Source organism: Pogoniulus pusillus, chromosome 2 (genome assembly GCF_015220805.1).
Source record: "Pogoniulus pusillus isolate bPogPus1 chromosome 2, bPogPus1.pri, whole genome shotgun sequence".
Classification (NCBI taxonomy): Eukaryota; Metazoa; Chordata; class Aves; order Piciformes; family Lybiidae; genus Pogoniulus; species Pogoniulus pusillus.
This window is the reverse complement of record NC_087265.1, coordinates 48,168,595-48,181,461: the sequence shown is the minus strand read 5'-3', so window position 1 is coordinate 48,181,461 and position 12,867 is coordinate 48,168,595. Positions and strand designations below refer to the sequence as shown.

The following is a 12,867-nucleotide window of genomic DNA, read 5'->3' as shown; positions in this document are numbered from 1 at the left end:
CACAGAGTGGCAGTGACAAGACAAGTAGGGGATTGAGGAAGCAGAATGTTGGTCTGGTCACAGCAATCATTGTATTTCCAAGCTGTAGGTGGCTGGATGCAGTCTTGATCTGAGTTTTCTCCCTTCCTTTTTCTCCCCTGCACCTCCCAGCACTTCCACGAGGCTGCATACTTGGCAGATGATCGTCAAGACCTCCTCAATGCAATCAACGAGTTCTTGGACTGCAGTATTGTCATCCCTCCATCAGAGGTGGAGGGAAAAGACTTGCTAAAATCCATTGCCACTTTCCAGAAGTTGCTGCTGAGGAAGAGGAAGGAGAGGGAGCAGAAGTCCATGAAGGAGGGGGCTGTCCAGGAAGCCAAAGGTCTCTTAACTCACATTTGGGCGAAAGAGTTTGTGTAGCACCCTATGTGCCCCAGCAGGCCCTGTCCTCAGAGAGCCTGGCAGAGGGGTGAGCAGGGCCTGGCTCCTGCAGCATGGGCAGAATGGCTGGGGGCAGCTGGGGGCAGCTCTGGCAGCTGGGGGCAGCTGGAGGCAGTGGGACGTGTCAGCTGCAGGGTGCCCATCGGGTTAGCGGTGCTGGAGAAAGGTCTCCATGGGGTACGGGAGAGAGCAGCCCAGGGACAAACCTGCATGCCCCTGCTCAAGCCCCACTCTGTGCACCTCCAGAGCTGTGTGAAGTGAAAGCTGATGAAGAGGAGGAGGAGGCTGAGGACGACCCTCTGAAGCGGACTGGGATCTTTTTTGGAGGTCTGGTCCGGGACATAAAGCGCAGGTACCCCAAATACCTCAGTGACATCAGAGACGCCTTGCACAGCCAGTGTCTCGCAGCCGTTCTCTTCATCTACTTTGCTGCTCTCTCTCCTGCCATCACCTTCGGGGGACTCCTAGGTAATGGGCCTGCTTTCTGCTCTGCTCTTTGCACGCTGGGACGCTGGCTGTGCCTGTGTGATGCTGTGCCGGGGTGGGCTGCGGTGCTACTTGCTCAGGGAGAGCAGCAGCACCACGTCTTGGCTGCTGCCTTGTCCCTTCCCTGCCGCCGGGCTCCCGCCGTGCTCCCTGTGCGAAGCAGGGGACCTCTGACTGATGGGATGGGCACCTGCCTCCTCTGTCTGGAGCTGTGTTTGCAGCCTGCCTGCTTGTGGTGACGGTGCTGGTGTCTGGGCTGTAACACTCGCATGTTATTCTCTTTGTCAGGAGAGAAAACTGAGGGTCTGATGGGGGTTTCCGAACTGATCATCTCCACTTCAGTTTTGGGCATCCTCTTCTCCCTGCTGGGAGCCCAACCACTCCTGGTCATTGGCTTCTCAGGGCCTCTGCTGGTGTTTGAAGAAGCTTTTTACAAGGTAAATGTGAGGCAGTATCCATGCTTGCCACCAGCTCACTCTGCCCTTCTGCTGGAGAGGGCAGAGAGCATTTTTCAGCTCTCCAAAGGATCTTTGGTGGTGCAGACTCCTTGGGTCCTACCAGACTGCCCTCAGCTCAGCCAAGGCTGGCCCTGGCTTTGCTGACCCTTTGCAAGTAACACCATAGAGACTTCTGACTCTCTTGCTGATCCCCTGGATGTGTGGCAATGCCCTCTGCTGACTGTGAGGGGAGGTCTGTTTCCCTGCTCTGTGTTGCAGCCCACCCTGGCACAATGACCACTTGCAGCTGCATCCTAAAATACTGGTCCATAATACTTTCTTATCCTTGAGGCTTCTTTCAAAGACCATTTCACAGCTTTTACCTATGCCCAGGTTTCCCTGTGTGGAAACCCTGCAACACTGAGTGGATTTCCTGTTTGGGATGTCCCAAACTCCCACCTCTTAGGATGAGCCCAAGTGTACACACATGCAGAGATCCTGACAAACCAGGATGGACATGTTTCATTAGCAAGCAGCACAATCCCTTCCCTGTTTGAAGCCTCCCTGTGTTCCTCTAAGCAGTGAGTCTAATCCTTCTCCTTTCTCTCTGAATCCTATCATGTCTGGGATTTTAAAGCATGGGTTTTCCTGCAGCTGGATTTTCACCTTTGGTGTGTCAGGAGTTTGGAGCTGGTGATGTTGATATTGCACAGTGGGAATTTCTCCTCTGATCTCCTGTGACCACACTTGCCAATGACTGCTTTTGCTTTGCCCCATCGTTGTGTACCTCTGGCCTGTGTGAGGGCACTGTCTGCAGTGCTCCTGAGGAAGGCTGCAAAGTGAGGGATATGATTTGTGCTGGAAGTAGTTGGTGTGGAGCACAGGCAGTGGAGATGCTATGTTCTGTGGTGACAGTCTGGGGGGGTTTGTTCTTTCTGCCTGGGATCATGCCCCAGCTGACGTAGCCTTTCTGCAGCAGGACATAGCAGGCTGCTCAGGCTCTCCTTTGTGGGGAATAGGTTTGTGCTGCTGAGTGCATGGAGCAGTGGAGAGCTGTGTGCAGCTACCTGAAGGGAGGCAGTAGCCAGGTGGGGTTGGTCTCTTCTGCCAGGCAAGCAGCAACAGAACAAGGGGACACAGTCTCAAGCTGTGCCAGAGGAGGTCTAGGCTGGATGTTAGGAGGAAGTTGTTGTCAGAGAGAGTGATTGGCATTGGAATGGGCTGCCCAGGGAGGTGGTGGAGTTGCCATCCCTGGAGGTGTTGAAGCCAAGGCTGGCTGGGGCACTTAGTGCCATGGTCTGGTTGATTGGCCAGGGCTGGGTGCTAGGTTGGGCTGGCTGAGCTTGGAGGTCTCTTCCAACCTGATCTGTGTTGGAGTAATGGCATCTCCACATGGGTGGGATGGGGAGCATCATGCACAGAGTGGCTTCAGCAGAGAGCAGAGGAGATAACAGTTATAAAGACTGGAGTGGTAAAGACCTGCTTGGTGTGAGCTGGCTGATGTTGGTGACAAGTTTGGAGTTCTACCTGTGACCCCAACCCCGAATCCTCTGCCTCTGTGCTGGATGCCTGAGCAGATCTAGAGATTTTTTTTTCCTAGGAGAGTCTTTGATCTTAATATGGAGCAGATGTGGGAGGCAGCCTGAGGAGCCACGAGTGACTTCTTCCCTTTTCCATTCCAGTTCTGCCAGACACAAGGCATTGAGTATCTGACAGGCAGAGTGTGGATTGGTTTGTGGCTCATCGTCTTCATCTTCATTATCGTGGCAGCTGAGGGCAGCTTCTTGGTGCGCTACATCTCGCCCTTCACCCAGGAGATCTTTGCTTTCCTCATCTCCCTCATTTTTATCTACGAGACCTTCTACAAACTCTACAAGGTGAATCTTCCCCGGGGAGATGGGCTGCTGCATCTCTCAATTCCCCCAGGAGCCTGCAGTAGGTAGGGGAATGTGCCCAGCTGAGCCACATCTTTGCCAGGCGTTCTGCAGAGCAGTTCTTTGCGAGCCTCTCACGCCCCAGCCCAGCTGCTCCCTGTGCCACCACAAAGGCTGGCAGGACAAACCCTAATGTCTGTCTCCCGTTCTTTTCCTGCAGGAGGCACTAAAAGAGGTGCCACTTTTACCTCCCCAGCCCTCTCCAGCTGGGTGGGTTGTGTGGCAAGGTGACAGACGCTGGGATTGTCTGTGCTCACTATCTGCCACCTTCTCCACAGAGTGAGACAGCTCTGCTCCCCCCTGCCCCCAGGAGTGACAGTGTTTCTTGTCCTTCCTTGTGCTGACAGTGCCTGCTGCTTCTCTCACCTGTCCAGGTGTTTGCAGAGCATCCTCTGCTGAAGTTCTACCCACCAAACGTGCAGAGTGGCCTGAATGCCAGCATGCTCTCTGCAGATGCAATGTCACTGGGAATCAGAATGCAGCCCAACACTGCTCTCCTCTCCCTCATCCTCATGCTGGGCACCTTCTTCATTGCCTTCTTCATGCGCAAGTTCAAGAACAGCCGTTTCTTAGGGGGAAAGGTGAGAAGCTTGTGGCACCTGGGTGCTGAGGGATGTGCCAAAGAAGAAATGCTTCTTGCTGCAGCCCTTTGTTCTTCAGAGCATTTCGGCCCTCCCAAAGAAACACCAATAATCCCTTAAGTACGAAGCAGAAAGGATGGAACCCTGGCCTAGGCTGGGTTCAGAGACCATCAACAGACCCGAGCTGGCTGTTGATGGCATCTCCACTGTCCTTCTCCAGTGAGCTTTAGTGGGCACATCCTTTGGCTGGATGCAAATTTGTTAAACTAGAATATAGGGGAAGAGTTTCCAGCTTGTTCCCTTTGGACATGGCTGTACATCTGTGTAGTACCTGGACCACTATCTCAGTAGGGCAGTAGGAGCAATGCCTTTCACTTATGAGTGGCTGGAGCATTGTGCGTTATGGGGGCAGCAGGATGTGCAGCCCTGTGGTTCAAGGCTGGGTTCACTTGCCTTGCTCATCAGCAAGGTGCTCAGGTTTGCTGTGGTGCTTGGCCCCACCTGGGGCTTCTGTTTGCCACAGACTCCTTGTAGCAGGGTGCTTCCATGGAGACAGCCTGTGCCCTTTCTTAGCAAGGTTGCTTGTTCTGCAGGCTCGACGGATCATCGGAGACTTTGGGATCCCCATCTCCATCCTGGTCATGGTGCTGGTGGATTACACTATCACTGACACATACACACAGGTAGGTGCCAGCACTGCCCATGGAGCCCCTCCTGTAGCCCAGCCATGATCTCTGTGGCACCATGGCCTGCTCTTGTGCAATGCAGGATTTCTATTTCCTGCCTCCTTAGTCTTAATAGCACAAGGCAAGCAGAGACACTTCCCTTATCATTCCCATGCTGAAGGGAGGCTCTAAGGGTCTTGTTGAGACTGAGAGCAGAGCTGCAGGGACTGGAGTGGCCCTGGTATCCCTCTGGTATTCCAGCTGTTAGTAGGGGAGGCTTTACGGACCAGAGAGGTTCAGTACTATTAATTCCTTGTAACTTTGAGGAGGCTCAGGGGTGACATCATTGCTGTCTACAACTCCCTGAAGGGAGGCTGTAGCCAGGTGGAGTTGGGCTCTGCTGCCAGGCAAGCAGCAACAGCACAAGGGGACACAGTGTCAAGCTGTGGCAGGGGAGGTCTAGGCTGGATGTGAGGAGGAAGTTGTTGGCAGAGAGAGTGATTGGCATTGGAATGGGCTGCCCAGTGGCAGTGGAGTCAGGGCTGGCTAGATGGGTGGAGTCACCATCCCTGGAGGTGTTGAAGCCAAGCCTGGATGAGGCACTTAGTGCCATGGTCTAGGTAACTGGATAGGGCTGGGTGCTAGGCTGGACTGGATGAGCTTGGAAGTCTCTTCCAACCTGGGTGATTCTATGATTCTGTGAACTCTTAAAACTTGCAGTCAGCCAACCCACCATAAGCTGGTTGTGCACAATGAAGGGGAGTGGTATTTAGAGTGGTTTCAGTGGGGTACTTGCTATGGGTTGAGGACTTAACATATTTACATTCTCTTTGATTATAGGCCACTAAATATTTTGCTGACAACCATCCCTTTCCCAGATTAAGCATAAACTGAATGTTATCAAACAAACCCATCTCAACAGGTCTTCCTTTTTCTCCCTCCCTCTTTTTTTTAGTAGCTGTGTAGTTATATCTTTTTTTTTGGGGGGGGGGTTGATTTTGTTTCTTTCAACTCACATTGTGGAGAGGGAGGGAGGCATTTCCTGTTCAGCCTGCAAGCTTTTCAGCAAGACAGCCCCAAGGCTTCATGCAATCCAAATGCTCTTTTTTTTTTTTTTAAATTCATTTAAATTTCAATGAAAAATCTGGGGGTTTATCAGATGTTAATAAAATCTTTGTTGCATCCTTTTCATAGCCTTCCACATTTTTACAGTTCATATCAAAAGCATTATCACTTCAGTATTCACTCAGCCCATGTACAAAGCGTTCTGGGCAAACAGGAGCTGGTTACAGAGCTTAGCTGAAGCACAGGCATTCCAGGAATATTATTCATACTTATGCTGATTACCATAAATGCAAATGATAAGCTCTCTCTGCAGTGTTTGGTGCAGGAAGATAGCAGAAACCACTGTGGAGCAGCTCAGAGCCAAGAGTTCAAATGCTGGTGAACTCAGGGTCAGGGCGATGTACAGCCAGGAGTCTGTGTGGTCTCTGGTGGGAGCACAAACATGAACTTAAAGCAGAGTGAGGTCATTTCCAGAGAATGTGGACACTTCTGGGGTCCACACTGCAAAAACAATGCCAAAAAAACCCCAAAACTGTCACAGAAAAGGCTTGGGAGGTCTGGAAAGCCATCACAGAGAAGGGCAGATGGGTCAGGGTGCTTCGTGCGAGAGCTGGGGCTCTGCATCATGGAGAAGGGAAGGCTTGGAGGAGACCTTGGAGTGGACTTCCAGTATCTGAAGGAGACCTACAGGAAGGCTGGGGAGGGGCACTTGACAAGGTCTTGTAATGACAGGACAAGGGGGAATGGGTTTAAGCTTGAAGAGGAGAGATTCAAACTAGATGTTAGGGAGAAATTCTTTGCAGTGAGGGTGGTGAGACACTGGCACAGGTTGCCCAGGGAGGATGTGGCTGCTCCCTCCCTGGAGGTGTTCAAAGCCAGGTTGGATGAAGCCTTGAGCAACCTGTTCTAGTGGGAGGTGTACTTGCCTATGGCAGGGGGTTGGAACTGGATGATCCTTGAGGTCTCTTCCAACCTAAACCACTCTCTGATTTCCCCAGTGCCAGGAGCAGCCCCATGGATGTGGACTGAGCTGGGTTAGGTCTGTTTGAACAGGTCTGCACCATAGAATCAACCATGTTGGAAGAGACCTCCAAGATCATCCAGTCCAACCTATGCCCCAGCAATACCATGCCCTGTTCCTCTGAGGTGTTAGCGATGAGGAGTTGAGGCAGCACAGGGAGGGGTTGTCTATTTATTGCAGTCTGTGTAACATACTGAAGGGAGATGAAGGCACAGAGCCCCCAGGAGAGCTGCTGCTGTTTAACCTGGAGAAGACTGCGGGGTGGATCTCGTTAGTGTGATAGCTAAAGGACAAGTGTCAGGAGAACAGAGCCAGGCTCTTCTCAGTGGTGTCCAGTGACAGGACAAAGGGCAGTGGACACAAATGAACACAGGAGGTTCTACATAAGTATCAGGAAAAGAATTCTTCACTTTGAGGGTGGAAGAGCACTGGAACAGGCTGCCCAGACAGGTTGTGGACTCTCCATCTCTAGAGGCATTCCAGGGAAGGTTTAGGTTGGACGTTAGGAAAGATTTCTTTACTGAAAGAGTGGGCAGGCATTGGAACTGGTTGTCTGCAGGGGTAGTGGAGTCACCATCCCTGCAGGGAGGCTGTAGCCAGGTGGGGTTGGGCTCTGCTGCCAGGCAAGCAGCAACAGAACAAGGGGACACAGTCTGAAGTTGTGCCAGGGGAGGTCTAGGCTGGATGTTAGGAGGAAGTTGTTGTCAGAGAGAGTGATTGGCATTGGAATGGGCTGCCCAGGGAGGTGGAGGAGTCGTCATGCCTGGAGGTGTTGAAGCCAAGCCTGGCTGGGGCACTTAGTGCCATGGTCTGGTTGATTGGGCAGGGCTGGGTGCTAGGTTGACCTGGGTGATCTTGGAGGTCTCTTCCAAGCTGACTGATTCTAGGATTCTATGACATGCCACTTTGGGATATGGTTTTGTGGCCGTGGTCTGCAAGCACTGACATGGGGGTGAGGTTCCTGAGGGAAGATATTTCCTTGGTCTCCTGGACAAAATCCAAGGGAATTCCAATAGCTGGAAGGAAATGAGACAGACCTTAGAGGCCATGGATTTTTTTTTGCACTGAATGGGATTATCCATGAGAAAGTGCTGCTGGGGCAGGGTATCTGCCCCATCATCTGAAGTGTTCAGAGCAGAGGTCCCAGAGGGATCAAGGCTAGCCCTGTGTGAGGCTGTGGGCATGTGTGTGTTGATGAATAACTGCTGGGTTTTGTGGCTGTACCACCAGAAGCTGAATGTCCCCTCTGGGCTGTCGGTCACATCTCCTCACAAGCGTGGCTGGTTCATTCACCCCATGGGCAGCACTGGGACATTCCCAATGTGGATGATGTTTGCCTCTGCAATCCCTGCCCTTCTGGTCTTCATTCTTATCTTCATGGAGACACAGATCACTACGTGAGTACCTCCCCTGCCAGCACCATCCACCCCTGACCCCGGGGCAGCCGGAGTGAGACAGGTGCTGGTGCCATTCACATGGAGATGTGCCTGGCATTCCGGCAGCATCCTGGTCGTTTCAGAGGGAATCCTCTTGGGTTCTCCCATCATCTCTTGGCTCCCCTGCTGATGGTATAGTCTGGTGGAGGTCTGTATTAGCCAAGCCCAGGAGGAAACCTCTAACCTGAGGTTGCCAGCCACTGTCCCTCAGCCATCTCCTTGTCTGTGTGTGTGTGAAGGTTGGCCCCAGGCACAGTGGTGTCCCTGGACCCCGGGCTTGCCACGGCAGTGACCCAAGGCTTTTCTCCCTTCCAGGCTGATTGTGAGCAAGAAGGAGAGGAAGCTGCTGAAAGGCTCTGGCTTCCACTTGGACCTGCTGCTCATTGGCACTATGGGGGGGCTCTGTGCGCTCTTCGGGCTGCCCTGGCTGACGGCCGCCACGGTGCGCTCGGTCACGCACGTCAACGCCCTGACGGTCATGAGCAAGGCCATTGCGCCGGGGGAGAAGCCCAAGATCGAGGAGGTGAAGGAGCAGCGTGTGACAGGAGTGCTCATTGCTGCCCTCGTCGGTGAGCCTCTGCTCAGGTGAAGGAGTGAGGGGGGAGGTCAGGGCCAAACACTTGCGTGGGCTAGCAGCATCCCTACCCCACGGCCAGCCCATGCTCTGCCTGCTTGCTGCAGCACTGCCCCCACCTACCCTCGGGTCTCCTCCAGCAGCCCTCAGTACCGCCCCAATGGCAGATCCATCTCTGCAAGCCTTCCAGCTGGACCACTCTTGAGCTTCCTTTCTCTTGCAGCCCAAGACAGAGAGGAGGTGACGGGGGGGTGAAGGTGCCGTGTGGAGGGGCGGGGGGGGGCACACTGTGCCCTGAGCTCTCTGTGTGCAGGTCTGTCCATCGTGATGGGGAACATGCTGCGGCAGATCCCGCTGGCTGTGCTCTTCGGCATCTTCCTCTACATGGGGGTTACGTCGCTCACTGGCATCCAGCTCTACGAGCGGCTGCTCCTCATCTTCATGCCGTCCAAGCACCACCCTGACCACATCTATGTTGTCAAGGTGAGCAAGGGAGGCAGATAATGAGGAAGAGGCGGGTGAGGGGAGGAGGGTACCTTGCTAAAGTGGTACTTGGCTTGGTTGCAAGCTTGCGCTGAGAAGTGTGTGCAAGCCGTGCACAGAGGTGTTAAAACATGAGCACAGGATGCTCATAGGCTGCACACAGGATTGTATTGCCAGGGTATTGTATGGAGAATCAGCCATAGAATCAATCGGGTTGGAAGAGACCTCCAAGCTCATCCAGCCCAACCTAGCACCCAGCCCTGTCCAGTCAACCAGACCATGGCACTAAGTGCCTCAGCCAGGCTTGGCTTCAGCACCTCCGTTGAAGGGAGGCTGTAGCCAGGTGGGGTTGGGCTCTGCTGCCAAGCAAGCAGCAACAGAAGGGGACACAGTCTCAAGCTGTGCCAGGGGAGGTCTAGGCTGGATGTCAGGAGGAAGTTGTTGGCAGAGAGAGTGATTGGCATTGGAATGGGCTGCCCAGGGAGGTGGTGGAGTCGCTGGTGGTGGAAGTGTTGAAGCCAAGCCTGGCTGGGGCACTTAGTGCCATGGTCTGGTTGGTTGGACACTGCTGGGTGCTAGGTTGGACTGGCTGAGCTTGGAGGTCTCTTCCAACCTGCTTGAGTCTATGATTCTGTGCTTTACCTCGCTAGGTGAAGACCTGGAGGATGAATCTCTTTACCTGCATTCAACTGGCCTGCATTGTGCTGCTCTGGGTGGTGAAATCTACAGTGGCCTCCTTGGCCTTCCCCTTTGTCCTGATCATGACAGTGCCACTGCGACGCTTCGTGCTGCCTCGCTTCTTCCATGACAGGGAGCTGAAAGCAGTAAGCAAATAACTGTCCTCAGAGTCTAGCTCACAACTTTAGAGTGAGACTGAGGGATTTGGCAGACTGGAAGGCTTTTCTTGCTGTTGTCTGGGGGTCTTTGTCCAACAGCTGTAGTTGGGTGGATGGTTTCCTCAGAACTTGTAGTCCTGGGAGTGCAGTGGGGGATGGATGGGCAGGCTAGAGCAATGCAGAGGCCTGCAGTAAGGGCTTCCTTTTCAATCCTCCTCCCCATTTGTGTCCAGTTCATCAAAAGACACCCCACTTACCCACTGAGACAGCAGCAAGTGAATGAATTTGATACTCAGAGGGCTGGAGCACCTCTCCTATGAAGACAGACTGAGAGTTGGGGCTGTGCAGGCTGGAGCAGAGGAGGCTCCCAGGTGACCTTGTGGCCTTCCAGGATCTGAAGGGGACTACAAAAAAGCTGGGGAGGGACTTTTGAGCCTGCCAGGGAGTGCCAGGAGTGGGGGGAATGGAGCAAAGCTGGAGGTGGGGAGAGTGAGAGTGGAGGTGAGGAGGAAGTTGTTGAGCAGGAGAGTGGTGAGAGGCTGGAATGGGTTGCCCAGGGAGGTGGTTGAGGCCCCATGGCTGGAGGTGTTTGAGGCCAGGCTGGCTGAGGCTGTGTGCAGCCTGCTCTAGGGTAGGGTGTCCCTGGGCATGGCAGGGGGGTTGGAACTGGCTGCTCCTTGTGGTCCCTTCCAACCCTGACTGATTCTATGACTCTATAAGTGCAGCCCAGCAGAACATCAGAGCTTGGCACTGGAGCACTTAGCTACAGAGCCAGGGTGCTGGCACCTTCTCAGGTGCTGGCAGTTCCCCTATGCTGCAAACATCCTGATCTCCTGTTGGAGAGCAGCCTGGAGAAGCACCCTAGAATGGGTGCTGCCAGCAGGAGAGGGGAGAGAATCTGCTGGACCAAGTGCTGGAGCAATGCCCCAGTGTTGGGCCACTGTCAGACACAAACAGGAGAGGGCATCAGACTGGGGCTGCATGGATAAGTGTGAGGGGCGCTGTTGGGAAGGAAAGGAGCAAGAGCTTTGCCCTTCCCAGTTTATCCCAGCTACCTGGCTTGCTGTGGTGCTGATCCCTTCATGCCAGGCTTGACCCTGTGCTGGGGGTGGCTGTGGCCTTCAGAGCCCTGTCTCTACCTCTCCCCAGTTGGACTCGGAGGACGTGGAGCCGAACTTTGACGAGGATGGCCGGGATGAGTACAACGAGTTGCACATGCCCGTGTGAGCTGGGAGCTGCCTTCCCTGCTCGTGGGACAGGCCACCTGTGCCTGCTTGCTCCTCACACAGACTAACTGGAGACTTGCTGTGAGTCATCCAACCTCTTGCCTGGACCAATGAATGGCTGTTCTATAGCCCTGCAGGAGGCAGCCCCAGCTCCTGCTGCCCTATTGCTCACTCAGCAGAGGCTGTGAGTCTCTCTTCTGTTGGACCTGCTGGGCAGAGAGATGCCTCCTCACATCCTGAAGCAGCACGAGTCCTGAGTGCCCATGAGTCAAGCTTCTACTCCCTCCTTGCCAGAGGCAGCCTGTGGCTGCTCTCTGTGTGGTTAAGGGGAGCCATGCCAGCTGGTGCTGCTCTGTCCCTCTCCACCACCACGAAGTTTGGCTGTCTCAGCACCACATGCCACTGAGCAGTCATAGGGATAGGCTGGATGCTGCCTGTGGACAGCCACTGAACTTACTCCAGCCCAGCAGCCTCCTTGCTCACCTGGTAGATGCCTCCTTCCTACTGCCTCTGCCCGCTTCCAAGAGAGCCCACACTGGGCCTGTGGCACAGCCTCTGGCCCGTGGCACCGCTACAGTCTGACAGATGGACAAGGAGGGACCAGCACCCTGGCCCTGTCCTCCAGACCATCATCTGTCCAGTCACCCTCCCACAGAACTGTTCACAGCTCTTGCCTGGCATAGGCAAGACTGCTTGCTCCTCATTTTCCCAACCCACTTCCCAAAGGAAATGTGCAGAGGGAGGGAAGCCTGGGGACAAGCAGGTATTCTGAAGATCCAAGTGCCTGCCCTCCTGCAGAGACTAAGAGGAGTCCTGTGCCAGCCAGCACCTCCACAAAGGTCAAAGGGGTAACAACTCATCACAGGGCTGCATCCTAGTTCCTGATCCCTACATTCCTGTCCCTGAGAACAAGCCAGATTGGAGAAGCTATACAAAAGATGTAGTGCTGGGGCACAAACCAGTCCTCTCTCTCCCTTCCCTTTCCCTGTGCAGTGATCCACTGGGTCTGGCACCCTGCAGCCTTACAAGGAAGTCACTGAAACCTCCAACCCCAATTCTGCTGCTATACCAGGGTGACCTTTAATAGCCAGGGGCCCCCTCCAAGTGGGAAGGGGCAGCATTCAGCATGCCCAGCTTCAGCTCCCACCACCTCTGGGCAGCTCTGAAGACGTTTTTTCACCTGCAGTGCTGTCCCCTGGGGTCTTCCTGGGCTGGCAACCTCCGTTCAGGGCTACCTCAGAGTGTTGATGGTGCCCTTGCTACCTGCAGTGGCTCTGAGAGCAGTGCCAGGGGAATAGAGAGCCCAGCCTCTGCCTGATGGTCAGAGCCAGAATGGCATAGTGGAGGAGGCTGCAATGCTTATTTCACCGTTGGATTTGGGACAAGCTGCTGTCCTGGTCCCCACTTAGCAGCCTGACCCCTGTGAGAGATGGTGAGTGCTTCTTTACTGGAGAGGGTCTGATGCCCTCCCCAGGAGGCTGCAGAAATATCCTGCCAGAGAGAGAAACCTCCCTCCGTGGCAGGTTTCTGCCTCACAACCTGGCCCCTCTGCAGGGCCTGGGGTGGAGAGACAGTGTCTCTGTGTCTGTGGCCATGTGTGTCCTGTCCTCCCCGTGTAGTGTAGGAGGCCTCTTGTCGCTGTGTGTTGTGACTCCTCTGACTGTAGTGGAAGCAGCTACATCAATAAACTCTAGACAGGA

At 54.2% G+C, this 12,867-nt stretch overlaps 1 protein-coding gene across 3 annotated transcripts in view; it reads left to right on the top strand.

The window, feature by feature from the left end:
- The window catches only part of SLC4A3 (solute carrier family 4 member 3), a 43,620-nt gene extending 30,753 nt beyond the window's left edge, over positions 1-12,867 (top strand). For all 3 annotated transcript variants that reach the window (XM_064164345.1, XM_064164354.1, XM_064164363.1), the window contains exons 13-23: positions 151-364; positions 670-891; positions 1,198-1,346; positions 3,029-3,223; positions 3,655-3,861; positions 4,455-4,544; positions 7,843-8,009; positions 8,364-8,617; positions 8,936-9,105; positions 9,756-9,929; positions 11,091-12,867. In XM_064164345.1, coding sequence (XP_064020415.1) covers positions 151-364; positions 670-891; positions 1,198-1,346; positions 3,029-3,223; positions 3,655-3,861; positions 4,455-4,544; positions 7,843-8,009; positions 8,364-8,617; positions 8,936-9,105; positions 9,756-9,929; positions 11,091-11,168 — 1,920 coding nt within the window. In that variant the 3' untranslated portion in view covers positions 11,169-12,867. The remainder of the gene's footprint in view (positions 1-150; positions 365-669; positions 892-1,197; positions 1,347-3,028; positions 3,224-3,654; positions 3,862-4,454; positions 4,545-7,842; positions 8,010-8,363; positions 8,618-8,935; positions 9,106-9,755; positions 9,930-11,090) is intronic.